Source organism: Mytilus edulis, chromosome 1 (assembly GCF_963676685.1).
Source record: "Mytilus edulis chromosome 1, xbMytEdul2.2, whole genome shotgun sequence".
Classification (NCBI taxonomy): Eukaryota; Metazoa; Mollusca; class Bivalvia; order Mytilida; family Mytilidae; genus Mytilus; species Mytilus edulis.
The window spans coordinates 52,530,370-52,547,134 of NC_092344.1; the positions used below are offsets into that span (position 1 = coordinate 52,530,370).

Here is a 16,765-nt window from a genome sequence, read left to right on the forward strand (position 1 = left end):
GACTTTTCACCTAATTCCAATATCAACAGTTTAAAAACAACAGACCATGGTAATTTAAAAAAAAGTAAGAATATTTTCCGTATCAAGTTAGTTAGTCGTATTAAACAACCGTACGATTGACAAGATATCGACACGCAATTACGACTACATCGGTTACTGTAGTTTTGTTTCTTTGTGGTTTATAGACATATCGTTTTTATTCATCGGGAAAGAAGACAAGATGGCGGATCTCGGAGAATTGATACTCTAAATTTAAAATCGATGGTGATCGCTTATCTAGCGGAATAAAACTTTAATATCTATGAATTTGAACATTTTTATACAGAATGAACATAATATCAATTTTTGATTTTTTTGCGAAGTTTCCCTTTAAATATACAATTCCTTGGTTAAACAGATGTCAGTAGTGGTAAAAGTATTATTATTGAACTCTGCAATTTTTACTGTGCAATATTACCAAAGTCATGTAAGTAAGTAAGTAAATTTTATCTGAGACTACTATAACAAATGTTGTTTCAGATTTTATTTAGAGTCGGTATATATATTATATATATATAATAACAGTCTCTTCGTCCGATTGTAACGATAGGTCGGTGTCAAGCGATACCTAAACTAGCAATATTTTATTGACAAGGGAAATAATCCAATCCTTTGATTTGAGCAAGTTGTGAAATGATAATACAACATTATACACATTCGTCATGTTTTCGACTGCTGGTTATTTAAAAGGACTCAACTGTCCATTCTTTATCAGTGGACTATGTGAACGACCATACTGTCATTTTAGACATACAAAATCAGAACCAGAGGAAGGTAATTTGTTGGAAAGAGTCAAATTATCAAAGACAAAGTTTTTTAAATTTTCTTTTTGAGAATGAGTTACACCAGGTGACAGTTATACCAATTTAATTGGATTAAATGAGTAAACCATATCAACGACAAAAATACATGACATTGTGTGACATAAGAATTTTACGGGAAAGTGCGCAAATGAAGAAAATGCCTATCAGGGATATTTCGGATTAAAAAGGAGAGGGGGGATAGGACTTTTATCGGGACTCCGTGATCAGGTGTTTTTAAGCTTTGGATTTCAGGATTGACCCTTTGGGGAATTCTATTTTCGAATTTCAGGACGTCATGATTTAAAATTTATTTAAATTCTGGACCTCTGGATATTGTGTTTTTAAGCCCGGGATTTGGAGATCAAGACCCCCCCTCCTCAAAGGATACATAGACCGAGCTAAGAGTACTGCTATGTTGAAATAAAAAAAATTAAAATTGTTGTTACATATAACATGTATAGTACTAATAGACAACTTTCAAGTTTGATGCATTTCTGTCAAAAACTCTGGTGTTAGTGAACATCATTCTTGCGTTTAGGGGCATCGTCACTGCCGTCTCAATGTTGAGCGAGTGGTAGGAAAACTATAATACTATATTGCACAAATTATTCGGCAAATTAAATTCTTATAATTGACAATTACCCCAAGGGTGACTGGGGTATAGAAATATGGTCATTTGGTCTTCTCCCGACCGGCAGTAAAACGCTTGCCGAAGTGGGGCGTCCGTTTGGCTGTGCAGGATGTATCAAGTTCGCAGTCACGTCCGGTCAGAAGGGGGGGCGTTTAAATCCGATGCCTCGTGTAAAGAGAGTGCCACGCTCTTTGCACGTTAAGAACCCTTGCAACAACTCCTCGAGGGGTCCGTAGATGGCCTGTTGCGAGGCAAAATTTCTGTCCCTATCCAATATACCCTCATTTTCCAGTGGCACTCCAAATTTCCCCGACCATCATCCTACATGGCCTCTATTACAACAACCTACCTATTGTATTTATTGTTAACTTGTTCTCGTCCTGAATATGCATGAAATATTTGCCACTGGACATTAAGCAAACAACAATCAATCAATCAATATAATTGACAATTAGCACTGCTGTCATTAGGGAATTGTGATTAAGTACATACAAAACAAAATTATTTTTAGTTTATCCTGCACAATGATGATCACTAAGACGCTTGATGAATGTTAATAGTGCAGGGATACAGGTGACCCCCTCTATCTGGTAAATGACATCATAAAGGCGTGCATAATTGATGAGTTTTTTCCGGTGACAGATGAACAAGAAAGTGGTCTATTGCAAGAATATAATTTCGATTTGGGAACTGATTAAACAAGGATGAAACACAGTGCTGTAAATCCACACATCTAAGCCCAGGCTTTGATCATATATTTCTTGTTTATCATATATGATAATATTATATTGTATATTTCTTGTTTATCATATGATAATATTATATTGTATATTTCTTGTTTATCATATGATAATATTATATTGTATATTTCTTGTTTATCATATGATAATATTATATTCTATATTTCTTGTTTATCATATGTAAATTGATCAAATTTTGATTTGAATCTATTCCATGAAAACTCATGTTTACTTTTAGTGTTTCATTTTTGTCGAGTCTGTGACTTTTGTCGCAGAAAGCTCGACATAAGGATAGTGATTTGGCGGTGGCAGCAGCGTCAACTTACTTCTTAAAAGCTTAATATTTTAGAAGGTGGAAGACCTGGATGCATAATTCTTTGTATATAGATGCCTTACAATGTATGTTACAAAGTTTCCGTCTGTCACAAGTTCATTGTCTGACCTCATTTTCGTGGTCCTCATGCCCAACAGACAGTTTTCACTTGACCTAGACCTCATTTCATGGATCAGTAAATAAGGTTATGTTTTTGTGGTCAAGTCCATATCTCAGATACTATAAGCAATAAGTCTAGTGTATTTGGTGTATTGAAGGATTGAAAGGTGTACATGTCCAACTGGCAGGTGCCATCTGGCCTTGACCTCATTTTCATGGTTCAGTGGTTATAGTTAAGTTTTTATACGACCGCAAATTTTGAAAAAATTTTCGTCGTATATTGCTATCACGTTGGCGTCTGCGTCGTCGTCGTCGTCGTCGTCGTCGTCGTCGTCCGTCGTCCGAATACTTTTAGTTTTCGCACTCTAACTTTAGTAAAAGTGAATAGAAATCTATGAAATTTTAACACAAGGTTTATGACCATAAAAGGAAGGTTGGTATTGATTTTGGGAGTTTTGGTCCCAACATTTTAGGAATAAGGGGCCAAAAAGGGCCCAAATAAGCATTTTCTTGGTTTTCGCACCATAACTTTAGTTTAAGTTAATAGAAATCTATGAAATTTTGACACAAGGTTTATGACCACAAAAGAAAGATTGGGATTGATTTTGGGAGTTTTGGTTTCAATAGTTTAGGAATAAGGGGCCAATAAAGGGCCCAAATAAGCATTTTTCTTGGTTTTTGCACAATAACCTTAGGTTAAGTAAATGGAAATCTATGAAATTTAAACACAATGTTTATGACCACAAAAGGAAGGTTGGTATTTATTTTGGGAGTTTAGGACCCAACAGATTAGGAATTAGGGGCCAAAAAGGGACCCAAATAAGCATTTTTCTTGGTTTTCGCACTATAATGTTAGTATAAGTAAATACAAATCTATGAAATTTAAACACAAGGCTTATGACCATAAAAGGAAGGTTGGTATTGATTTTGGGAGTTTTGGTCCCAACAGTTTAGGAAAAAGGGGCCCAAAGGGTCCAAAATTAAACTTTGTTTGATTTCATCAAAATTGAATAATTGGGGTTCTTTGATATGCCGAATCTAACTGTATATGTAGATTCTCAACTTTTGGTCCCGTTTTCAAATTGGTCTACATTAAGGTCCAAAGGGTCCAAAATTAAACTTAGTTTGATTTTGACAAAAAATGAATCGGTTGGGTTCTTTGATATGTTGAATCTAAAAATGTACTTAGATTCTTGATTATTGAAGTTTTTTTGGTCCAGTTTTCAAAGTGGTCTACATTAAGGTCCAAAGGGTCCAAAATTAAACTTTGTTTGATTTCATCAAAAATTGAATCCTTGGGGTTCTTTGATATGCCAAATCTAACTGTGTATGTAGGCCTTTTTTTTTTAATTAGTTGGTTTACGGATCCGCCGACCCGATTTTGTTTAAAAGTGAAATAAAATTAAAATTTTGATTTTGTGTTGTTTTTTATTCCGCCGACCCGATTTTTCGAGTGCTGTGAATAAAAAAATCCGAGGCGTTCCAAAACGTTTTGTCTGTGTCAATAAAGCGTTTGTAGTGAACAGCGTATTTTGAAAAGCTTCGAAATGACGCAGACGAATTCAAAAACCCAACGAGGGAGGACCATGGAGTCTGACGGCTTCATCTACTTTCAGTTGAATATTAACTTTGATGGTCAACGTACTGAGAGCACTTTTATCAAATGCAAACCTAAGCAAACAATCGGCGATGCCATATTCGACAATATGGCTGATGAAAATGTTGCCATTGTCAAGGTACAAACAGTTTCGCCACCAAACAAAACTAGGGCAGACACCCCTACCAGTACACCCGTAGAAGTGCTTGCGTCCTTTGGGGCAAAAATCAAAGACTTAAAAATTGGTATCTGCTGCTTCTTCGCCAAGCACGCTGCAATTGCAATTATTAAAGGAGTCAGAATAATGTGTTTGGGTAAGGTAACATATCTTTGGGGGAACTGTTACCTTGTGAGCTACCACATTTAAATTCTGGCTCAGTGTGTCAGTTTAGCATTTCATTTCTCATTATCATATTCTCATCCTAATTATGCATCTGATTAGCCACTAGACATTAAACAACAATTGACCATCCATCCATCAAATGCAAAGCATATCAAGATAAGAGCTAAACTATTTCTCCTCCTCAACCCCTGTAATGTCATGAATGAACAGCATTTTTTTTTTTTTTTTTCCTCCAACTCAAATTTTTCAGAACAGTTATACGTGAACAAAAAAAAAATCTAAGATTGCTATTTTATTTTTATTTTTTTTACCTCCTCCGACCCTAACCTTTGACACTAGTTGTCCGTAAACCAACTAATTAAAAAAAAAAGGCCGACTAGATTCTTCATTTTTGGTCCTGTTTTCAAATTTCAAATTCTACATTAAAGTCCAAAGGGTCCAAAATTAAACTAAGTTTGATTTTAACAAAAATTGAATTCTTGGGCCTCTTTGATATGCTGAATCTAAACATGTACTTAGATTTTTGATTATGGGCACAGTTTTTAAGTTGGTCCAAATCAGGATCTAAAATTATTATATTAAGTATTGTGCAATAGCAAGTCTTTTCAATTGCACAGTATTGTGCAATGGCAAGAAATATCTAATTGCACAATATTGTGAAATAGCAAATTTTTTTTTAATTAGAGTTATCTTTCTTTGTCCAGAATAGTAAGCAAGAAATATCCTATTTGTGCAATAGCAAGAATTTTTTTTAATTGGAGTTATCTTTCTTTGTCCAGAATCAACTTAAATCTTTGTTATATACAATATACAATGTATATACACTTTTTACTACCAACTGATAAATTTAAATAATCTTTACCATTCAGTGATAACAAGCAGTTTTTTTACATCTTAATATTTTATGATGTATTTAAATGAGTAGTTATTGTTGCAAACTCCATTAGAAATTTGAATTGATATCAGTTTTGAAAAAGGGAAACGGGGATGTGAAAAAAAAGGGGGGGGGGGTTAAATTTTTCTCATTTCAGATTTCATAAATAAAAAGAAAATTTCTTCAAACATTTTTTTGAGAGGATTAATATTCAACAGCATAGTGATTTGCTCAAAGGCAAAAAAAAACTTTTAAGTTCATTAGACCACATTCATTCTGTGTCAGAAACCTATGCTGTGTCAACTATTTAATTTTAGATTTAAAAAGTTTGAAGAAGAAATCTTTAATTGATTTGTAAAATCTTGGCATTTGTTTTGTGTAAAAAAAAAACATGTAATGTCAAAAATTTGATCACAATCCAAATTCAGAGCTGTATCATGCTTGAATGTTTTGTCCATACTTGCCCCAACTGTTCAGGGTTCGACCTCTGCGGTCGTATAAAGCTGCGCCCTGCGGAGCACCTGGTTAGTTTTGGTCTGTTTTTCTTATACTGTATGCAATAGGTCAACTATATTTGGTGTATGGAATGATCGTAAGCTGTACATGTCTGCCTGGCATGGTTCATCTGACCTTGACCTCATTTTCATGGTTCATTTGTCAATGTTTAGTTTTCTTGGTTAATTCTATAAGCAATAGGTCAACTATATTTAATGTATTGAATGATTGTAAGGTGAACATGTATTTCTTGTTTGGTTAATATGGCCTTGACCTCATTTTCTTGGTTCATGTTTAGTTTATGTGATAGTTATATAAAGCTTTATATTTAGGACTATCAACATAATACCAATGATTAGTATAGAAGGCAATACATTTCAGCGTGTGCACTCTTGTTTCTCATAATTGAAGGCCGTACAGTTTACCATAATTACTTACGTCCACTTCATTTGAACTTTAGTTGATAGTTCTCACATCTCCTTTCAATGTTATATAGACATTTTAAGAGTAAAATTAAGAATGGAAATGTGGAATGTGTCAAAGAGACAACAACCCGACCAAATAAAAAACAACAGCAGAGGGTCACCAACAGGTCTTCAATGTAGCGAGAAATTCCCGCACCCGGAGGCGTCCCCCAGCTGGCCCCCAAGCAAACATATACCAGTCCAGTGATAATGAACGCCATACTAATTTCCAAATTGTACACAAGAAACTAAAATTAAAATAATACAAGACTAACAAAGGCCAGAGGCTCCTGACTTGGGACAGGCGCAAAAAATGCGGCGGGGTTAAACATGTTTGTGAGATCTCAACCCTCCCCCTATACCTCTAACCAATGTAGAAAAGTAAACGCATAACAATACGCACATTAAAATTCAGTTCAAGAGAAGTCCGAATCTGATGTCAGAAGATGTAACCAAAGAAAATAAACAAAATGACAATAATACATAAATAACAACAGAACACTAGCAGTTAACTGACATGCCAGCTCCAGACTTCAATTAAACTGACTGAAAGATTATGATTTCATCATATGAACATCATGCACAATGCATTCATCATTTAGTGTTTTATCAAAAAAAAATTTGAATATTATTTTGCTAATGATGCTAATTTTAACCTTTTTGGGATTGTTTCTGTATTAAGACGGGGAGAGTGGGGTTCATTTTTGGAAAAACAATTATTCCCTGGGTCTAATCAGTCAGGGAACTAAGTAGCAAATTTGAAATTTTTTAGTTTTACCAAAATTTAAAACATATACATGTATGTAAGTTTAGATTATATCTTACATGTATATTTAATTATTATTAGTAAACATGGGAAAAATGAACCTTTTTCTTGTAAATATCAAGTTTATGCCTTTGATGCATTCAATTAGCTGTAAATTCGAGATTTGTTGACAAAATGCTATAATGAAGGCTTTACATAATGAACTAATACTTTCTTAACAGATTTCCCCCAGCATGCAGGGTAATTTGCCTGTCAAATTCGGTTCTGAACAATAATTTTTGAGAGAGTAATGCCCCTTGTTCTCTGTGTAGTTTATTCACTGGGGCCTTTTAATTTCTTCTCAGAGAAATCTATCACACATTGATTAATCAAACTGAGTAAAAAATGTATCTGCTAAATCATTTTTTTGTAAATAGATAGAAATAACATGTTTACCATTATAAAAAATTGCATGTGAGTTTGTATTTATTATATATTCAATCTGTTGAATGTAAACACTGATGCAAACATAAATAAAAGTTTTATTTCTGACAAAATTTTCAACATTATACCTACAGTTCAAAAAAACATTTGACATAAAAACCCTAAAAATAATGATATTAATTAAAAGTATTCTATAACTTAAAGTCATATGAAACCTCAAATTAAAAAAAAGTATGCATATGTTTTTTGTCGAGCCTTCGACTTTAGTCGAAAAAGCGAGACTAAGCGATCCTACATTCCGTCGTCGTCGGCGTCGTCGGCGGCGTCAACAAATATTCACTCTGTGGTTAAAGTTTTTGAAATTTTAATAACTTTCTTAAACTATACTGGATTTCTACCAAACTTTGACAGAAGCTTGTTTATGATCATAAGATAGTATCCAGAAGTAAATTTTGTAAAAATAAAATTCCATTTTTTCCGTATTTTACTATAAATGGACTTAGTTTTTTCTGCGGGGAAACAAAACATTCACTCTGTGGTTAAAGTTTTTAGAATTTTGATAACTTTCTCAAACTATCCTGGGTTTGTACCAAACTTGGACAGAAGCTTGTTTATGATCATAAGATAATATCCAGAAGTAAATTTTGTAAAAATAAAATTCCATTTTTTCCGTATTTTACTTATAAATGGACTTAGTTTTTTTTGCGGGGAAACATTACATTCACTCTGTGGTTAAAGTTTTTAGAATTTTAATAACTTTCTTTAACTATCCTGGGTTTGTACCAAACTTGGACAGAAGCTTGTTTATGATCATAAGATAGTATCCAGAAGAAAATTTTGTAAAAATAAAATTCAATTTTTTCCGTATTTTACTTATAAATGGACTTAGTTTTTTCTGCAGGGAACCATTACATTCACTCTGTGGTTAAAGTTTTTAAAATTTAAATAACTTTCTTAAACTATCCTGGGTTTGTACCAAACTTGGAAATAACCTTATTTATGATCATAAGATTGTATCCAGAAGTAAAGTTTGTAAAAAGATTACTCTGTTTTTTTCTGTAATTTACTTTCAAATGGACTTAGATTTTCTTACAATCATAAAATAGTAACAAGAGGAATATTTTTATTGATTTTTTTCCTCATTGTTGTTGAGCCTGTGATTTACAGCAAAAATAGGCGAGACACTGGGTTCCGCGGAACCCTTACAAATTTTTTTTAAACTAAATGGATAGTTTTCATTTTACAACTTATGTACATATACTTTTTTCTGAGGAAACTTCTTTAATTTGTCCACATTTAGAAGAAGTTTACTTATTTTTAATTGCTTGCTGCCAGGAAGCAATTCGCCGACATATTTTCCGTATGCATAGTGACCTAAGCGTGACCCTCCTCGTAAAAATCCGGTGATAGCACTTGGCAATACGCATGAATCTGTCATTAAAATAAACAATTATCTGATTGTATATGTTAAACACGTGCTATATACCCATGCTTTTTGTTGATTATTTACTTTAAGGTGACAATCGGTAAACTTCGGCTTCAAAACACTGCATTTAATGAGTAGCCATATATTTGTTAAATCATAACAGACAGAGAGAAAAAAAATTGACGATTATACGATATATTTGCGTAAAAAAAGTTAAAATCGTGCACAGAGGACTAAGTTTATGATATATACATGCATTGGTTCAAGAATTGCATAAACATTATTTTTCACCAGTCACTCGTTTCTTATGACTTTAACAAAAACTAAAAAATGAAAATTTTGTTAGGAAAAATACTAAAGTTTTTTAAAAATCAACTTTTTATTATTAAATTAGTGTTTATTTTGAATAGAATCAAGATTGAAAAAAAATATTATTACTATTGAATAAACACAAATTCACATTCATTTATTTCTCAATAACTCAACTTCAAGTCAAGAATGCTTTCACCAACTTACAAGAAATTGTGGTGAATTGTTTATATCTATTCCCATGAGCTCCTTTTCGATTTTTATAAATTTTTAGTTTTTACGTTTCCAAGTTCATGAAGTTACAGGGTTTTATTAAAAAAAAAAGGGTGATTTTCCAGTTTTTCGGACAAAAACTCAAAAATGCTTACAACAGTTCTTATAGAACTTTGGTGAATTGTTTTAATTTATTGATGTTAGCTACCTTTAGAATTTTATAAATTTTTCATTTTACATAAATTTCTGAGTTATGGGGTTTTATTCATTAAAAAAGGGGGAATTTTCCCAGTTTTTGGACAATAATTCAAAAGTGCAGTCAGCATTTCTCATGAAACTTTGGTGAATTGTTTATATCTATTGATGTAAGCTCCCTTTTGATTTTCATAAATTTCTAATATGACATAGAGAATTAATTGAACTTTATTTGTTTATAGTCTGACAACAGAATTACTAAGTTTTGCACAATAGCACAGTGTATTGTACAACAGCACAGTGTTTTGCACAACAGCAAGAAATCTTTAATTGAATTTATATATAACCAATTTCAAGTTCTTTAACTACATTTATTCAGAAACCTATAATACATTGTATATGTCAAATATTCAATTACAATCCAAATTCAGACCTGTATCAAGCTTGAATAATGTGTCCATTTTTGCCTGTACGGTTCAGGGTTGGACCTCTGCAGGCGTATCCAGCTGCGCTGAGCGAAGCAGTTTATTTAAGTTTTTGCCTTGGATAAATCAAATTTGTTGCAATGGGGGAATATTGGAACTCTGTGTTTTTATTGAACTGTTGCATCACCGTCCAAGGTAAGGGGTTGGGTGTCTGCTTACGGGTTTAACCCCAACACATTCTATGTGTGCAAGTCCAAAGTCAGGAGCCTGGAGCTGTAATTCAGTGGTTGTCATTTGAATTCTTTTACATCTGTCATTTAATGGCATTTTATAGCTTGCTATCAAGTCAAGATTTTGCTCATTATTAAAGTACCTATAGTTTCTTACTTTTTTGTCATATTTTGTCTGTGATGGCATGTAGTTTTATTGTCATTCATATTAATTCTTCTTATATTTACGTTGACAAGCATTAATTTGTCAAACAAATTAACTATTTATAAAACTAAATAAATGAGTTTTCTATTTGTAGGAAAAGTGCAGAAGTCTGCAAGCAACTCAGTATATATTGATAGCTTGGTTGATAAACCTTGTTCTTCAAACTCTTCTATTCAGAGCGATGTTAATAGCAAAAAAGATGAAGGTGATTATTCTAAGGACACACAAAGGAACATAATTGGCTACAACAAATATACAGGAGATCCTATATATGAGGACTTTAAACAAGAGACCTATGAAGTTGAAGGGCCAAGTAATAGTGATTCAGCTAGTATCAATAAATATACAGGAAAGCTTGTATACAATGGATCTAATACAACAAGTATTACAAATAATGTTCCGGAATACAATCCAACTCCTATTGCAGAGTTGAAGAAAAGCAATTTGGACAAAACTTCAGAAAAAGAACAATCTCAAATCGAAAATTTGAACCAGTATGATCCAGAAAAAAACTTTTCTACACATCAAGTAACTGCATCACATTCACTGCCTTCAGCTCCAAAGAGAATATTAAGTTATGAGCCAACAAATATTCGTCCAGCAAAGCTTGCACGTAAAACTAGTTATGAATTTGATATATCAAAATTTAGTAGTGGAAGTGAAGAAAGTGAAAATGAAAAGGATAAAATGGAAGAGCAGTATTCACCTACAGAGAGCAGTTCATATCAAGGAAATTGTGACAAAGATATACTTTCTGAACAAAAATTAACTGCTCCAGTCGGTGAAAATGTAAAAGATGACCTTCTATCTGTTGATACTAATGTGATGAAAGATGTTAAATACTTCGAAAATCTTTTATTGAGTAATCCAGAGGAATCCTCATTTGATGATTTACAGAAGAGTAGAACAATATGTTTAAACAAAGAGGAAGGAAATGTTGACAAAAATATAACAACACCAGAAAAAAGAGAGAAAAAAAGTGGAAATAAGTCACTAACAGAGTTAAAACAGACTAAAAAAAATTCTGATAGCAGTATTCATAAAAAATCAGATAGTTCCCATAAATGTGATAAAGATACTGGAAAACATTTTTTATCAAAGTCTCATAAAAGTAGGTCTAGTTCTCAGAAATCTCACAGCTCTCAAAAGTCTTCTAAAGGAGAAAAATCTTCTGATCAAAAACTAAAATCTAAAACAGCTGATAAAAGTGAGGAATCAGACAAGAAACCTAGTTCTAACAGGAGTTCTAGTAAGAATAAATCAGAATCTAAACACACCACAGAACAGCCAAATTCAAATAAGAAAGTTAGTGGTCATAGTCATAACAGTGGTGAAAAAAGTAAAGATTCAAAGTCAAAAGTGAAGAACCATTCTAGTAAGCCTCATAAGGATCATCATTCTAATAAATCTCATAAAGATAAAAAATCTTGCAAACATTCTTTAGCAAGTTCTCATGACAAGTCTAAAAAATCTGATGAGAATCACTCTGGAAAAAATTCACATCGAAAAATAACATTGGATGTACAACAGCAGAAGTTAGCCAATAATAGCAAGGAGCCAAGTATTAAAAGAAAAAGTGATGAACAGAAATCCAAATATAGTTCAACAGGAAGTAAGAAATCTGAGGTTCCATGTAAAGTAACTGCACAAAGAACATCAACAGACAGTCAACAAATTGTTGATATTAATGTTGATTTGTTTGGTGAAGACAGCGATAAAGAAATCCTTGATGATTCTGATTTAGAGCACCACCCATTGATACATGCAGAAGACTTGTCAGATGATGATACATATGATGAATGCTTACAAATATTTAAAGCATCAGAACATTCAAACACAAAGCGTAACTTAAAGGTAGTATTGAATCTTTATCATGTTTATCTTATGTTATCATTCAATTCTCATTCATTTAAGTACAGTAAACTAAGCAGTTAGTAACTAACACTCACTAATTGTAGAGCCTGCAACATGTTTTAGCAGAAGTTAGACATAAGGATCCTACATTCTCATGACTCTGGCAACACTGTTGGTGTCAATATAGATATTTTCAGTTTGTGGTAAAAGGCCATCTGACCAAAAGCTTTTACAATAATCTTTAATACTGAAATTGCTGGTAAAAATTTAACCAAACATTGCCACAATCACCACAGGGGTATCTAGTTTTAAAACATGTCCAATTCTCTGCCTGCCAACCAAGGCATTTTTGCATAGAACATATGGGTAAAATGCAAATTTATCAATTATTAAGAAAACTGTTGTAAATAATAAAAATTGCCATGTTAAGAATGTTGAGATCTATCCATTGACAATGTAGTTTGTTCTTCCATCCCCCCGTCTGCCAAATAAGTTTTTCACACATTTTCTTCTTACTTGAAGATATTGCTTTGATAATTGGTATATAGTCTTAGGCCAAATAAAAAAGTATGTGTGGTTCCAGTTACATCTGAAAAAAAGTTAGGGTAGGTAGGGATTTTTTTTTATTTATAAATGTTTTTTTTTACATTGAGTCTATGGGAGCAACATTCTGACTTTAACCATGTTAACAGTGCTTGATGAAAAATGACAATAAAATCTTTAGAGAAGGCTATTTCTAAGCCGAAAAAGTAGGGATGGAGATAACTTGCTCATGTGTGGTACATAGAACGTTGTCAAAATAACAATTACCAGTAAAATAACAGTTTAACGGTTTTGAATTACTAGCGAATGTATTCATTTATATAATATTAATTATAACTGTCACTACAAAGCAGAATACTTAATTTTGTTATCATTGTTTACTTTTTATTATAGAAAACACCTCCTGAGACAGCAAAGAATGAAGAACCTATGATAATTTCAAGTAAAAAAAGAGTAGCTCATAGTACAAACTCAAAAGAGGTAATCTATTAATATATATCAATAGAATTTGATGCTGCAATTATTAAGGTGATAGTTCAGGGCTTGTACTTCTAATAATGAATTCCTTGATAGTGGGTTGCTGCTTACAAGCTAAGGAAGCAAGGATTCCAAATTGTAAACATGGTAAGGCCATAAAAAAGATATGTTTGTTTGCCCTAGCCCTACCTTCCCAAAAAATAGCTGCCTACTCAAAATCATTTATTGTGTTGATGTGAAAATGTTTTTTTTTAATCAGATAGGCATGGAGACTAAAAAACATTTGACTTTTTACTTTCTCTTTGTCAAAAAAAAGAAGAAAATGCTTACCTACTCTCTGTTTCAACCTTTAGGTAGGGTTTGGACAAACCAAAATATTTTTAAGTGTGGCCTATCCACATGGTAACCAATGGTAAAGTTGAGGTAATTTCTTCAAATGTTTTAATGACATTATCATGATTATCGTGATTAGTTTGGCTGTTGTGGAGTTTTCTGAGGAAGTGTTTTAGGGACTGCTGTTTGTTTTCAACCATATTGTTTTCTAATTTTGATACTGTAAATTCAGAAAATATTGCGATTTTTGGAGAATGGACTTGAATTGTGAGATTAATCATTGCAACATCAGGAAAAGCTGCCTACAGATATATGCATCAGATATCAGAAAATGAGTTCTTATTATTGCGATACTCACCAAGTTGCATTATTCACATTGATAAAAACCCCATTATAATTTCTGAATTTACAGTATTTGATTGCTCCTTTTTTACTTGGTGTCCACCATCATGACCATTGTATGTTGTTTGTCGTCTGTAAACTTTTAATAAATATTCTCTTTTGAAAATTCTTGGCCAATTGGAACCAAACTTGACCATAATCATCACTGAGGTACATTTATCTATAGAAAAGTGTGTCATGATCTCTTGTACTAACCAACTTGGTCTCTAATGCAATAGAACATCTAAGGTCAAATGGCTTAAATGCAAATATTGTCTAATTTATTGAAAACTGTTTTCATGGTTATAGATGTAGAAATTCAATTTTGTTGGAAACTAGAAAATTGAGTGCATTGTACATGTATTAAATGTATGCAAACAATAACCTGATACCAGATGAGTTCTGCAGACTCCTTGGAGACTCTAGTTCTGTTGTCTGTTGGTAAGAAATATGATTCTTTAATATTATGTGAATAATTTTGTTTTCAAGTTATCATTTGCAATGAAAGTTATTGCCATATGTATTTCCTGCAGTTCATGAAAGCACAACAGTTTTTGATTTTTTTAATTGTTGACCTTTGCATCGTATATGAACTATTCTTCAAATGCTTTGGTGGTGTATGTATTGCTCAGTCTTTAGTTTTTTCTGTTGTGATTTGTAGGCTGCTGTTTGCCATGGCATTGTTGGTTAATTTTCGAATTATGAGTTGTTATGTCCCTTTGGTATCTTTTACCTTTTTTAGCTCACCTGGCCCGAAGGGCCAAGTGAGCTTTTCTCATCACTTGGCGTCCGTCCTCCGTCTAGAGAACCACTGAATGGAATGAAACCAAACATGGCATGAATGTTCCTTATGAGGTGCTGACCAAGTGTTGTTACTTTGTAGCCGATCCATCATCCAAGATGGCCGCCAGCGGGGGACTAAGTTTAACATAGGACCCTATGGGAAATGCATACAAATGACTTCTTCTAGAGAACCGCTTAATGGAATGAAACCAAACATGGCATGAATGTTCCTTATGAAGTGCTGACCAAGTGTTGTTACTTTATAGCCGATCCATCATCCAAGATGGCTGCCAGCGAGGGACTTAGTTTAACATAGGACCCTATAGGAAATTCATACAAATGACTTCTTTTAGAGAACCGCTGAATGGAAATAAACCAAACATGGCATAAATGTTCCTTATGAGGTGCTGACCAAGTGTTGTTACTTTGTTGCCGATCCATAATCCAAGATGGCCGCCAGCGGGGGGACTTAGTTTAACATAGGACCCTACGGGAAATGCATACAAATGACATCTTTTAGAGAACCAATGAATGGAATGAAACCAAACATGGCATGAATGTTCCTTATGAGGTGCTGACCAAGTGTTGTTACTTTGTAGCCGATCCATCATCCAAGATGGCCGCCAGCGGGGAACTTAGTTTAACATAGGACCCTATGGGAAATGCATACAAATGACATCTTCTAGAGAATCACAGAATGGAATGAAATCAAATATAGTATGAATAGTCCTTTCCTTATGAGGTGCTGGCCAAGTATTGTTACTTTGTAGCCAAATGGAAAAATTGCTGAATTTTTCGTTTACGTTTTTGTCGAGCCTGCAACTTTTGTTGCAGAAAGCTCGACATAGGGATAGTGATCCGGCGGCGGCGGCGGCTACGGCGGCTACGGCGGCGGCGTTAGCTCACTTCTTAAAAGCTTTATATTTTAGAAGGTGGAAGACCTGGATGCTTCATACTTTGTATATAGATGCTTCATGTTACGAAGTTTCCGTCAGTCACATGTCCAATGTCCTTGACCTCATTTTCATGGTTCAGTGACCACTTGAAAAAAAAGTTCAAATTTTTTGTAATGTTGAATTCTCTCTTATTATAAGTAATAGGATAACTATATTTGATGTGTGCGTACCTTGCAAGGTCCTCATGCCCGTCAGACAGTTTTCACTTGACCTCGACCTCATTTCATGGATCAGTGAACAAGGTTAAGTTTTGGTGGTCAAGTCCATATCTCAGATACTATAAGCAATAGGGCTAGTATATTCGGTGTATGGAAGGACTGTAAGGTGTACATGTCCAACTGGCAGGTGTCATCTGACCTTGACCTCATTTTCATGGTTCAGTGGTAAAAGTTAAATTTTTGTGTTTTGGTCTGTTTTTCTCATACCATATGCAATAGGTCTACTATATTTGTTGTATGGAATGATTGTTAAGTGTACATGTCTAGCGGGCAGATGTCATGTGACCTTGACCTCATTTTCATGGTTCAGTGGTCAAAGTTAAGTTTTTGAGTTTTGGTCTTTTTATCTAATGCTATATGCCATAGGTCAACTATATTTGGTGTATGGAAATATTTTATGATCTTTATGTCAGTCGAGCAGGTTTTATTTAACCGTGACCTCATTTTCACGGTTCATTGCACAGTGTTAAGTTTTTGTATTTTTCTTAAACTATAAGTAATGTGTCAACTATATATGTTGTATAGAAGCATTGTTAGCTGTACCTGTCTGCCTGGCATGGTTCATCTGACCTGGACCTCTTTTTCAAGGTTCATTGGTCTTTGTTTAGT

At 33.5% G+C, this 16,765-nt stretch overlaps 1 protein-coding gene across 1 annotated transcript in view; it reads left to right on the top strand.

Moving 5' to 3' along the window:
* Nucleotides 1–625: 625 nt before the first annotated feature.
* Nucleotides 626–16,765, top strand: part of LOC139513793 (RNA exonuclease 1 homolog) — a 59,882-nt gene continuing 43,742 nt past the window's right edge. The window contains exons 1-3 of the mRNA XM_071302607.1: nucleotides 626–813; nucleotides 10,706–12,465; nucleotides 13,402–13,488. Coding sequence (XP_071158708.1) covers nucleotides 702–813; nucleotides 10,706–12,465; nucleotides 13,402–13,488 — 1,959 coding nt within the window. The 5' untranslated portion in view covers nucleotides 626–701. The remainder of the gene's footprint in view (nucleotides 814–10,705; nucleotides 12,466–13,401; nucleotides 13,489–16,765) is intronic.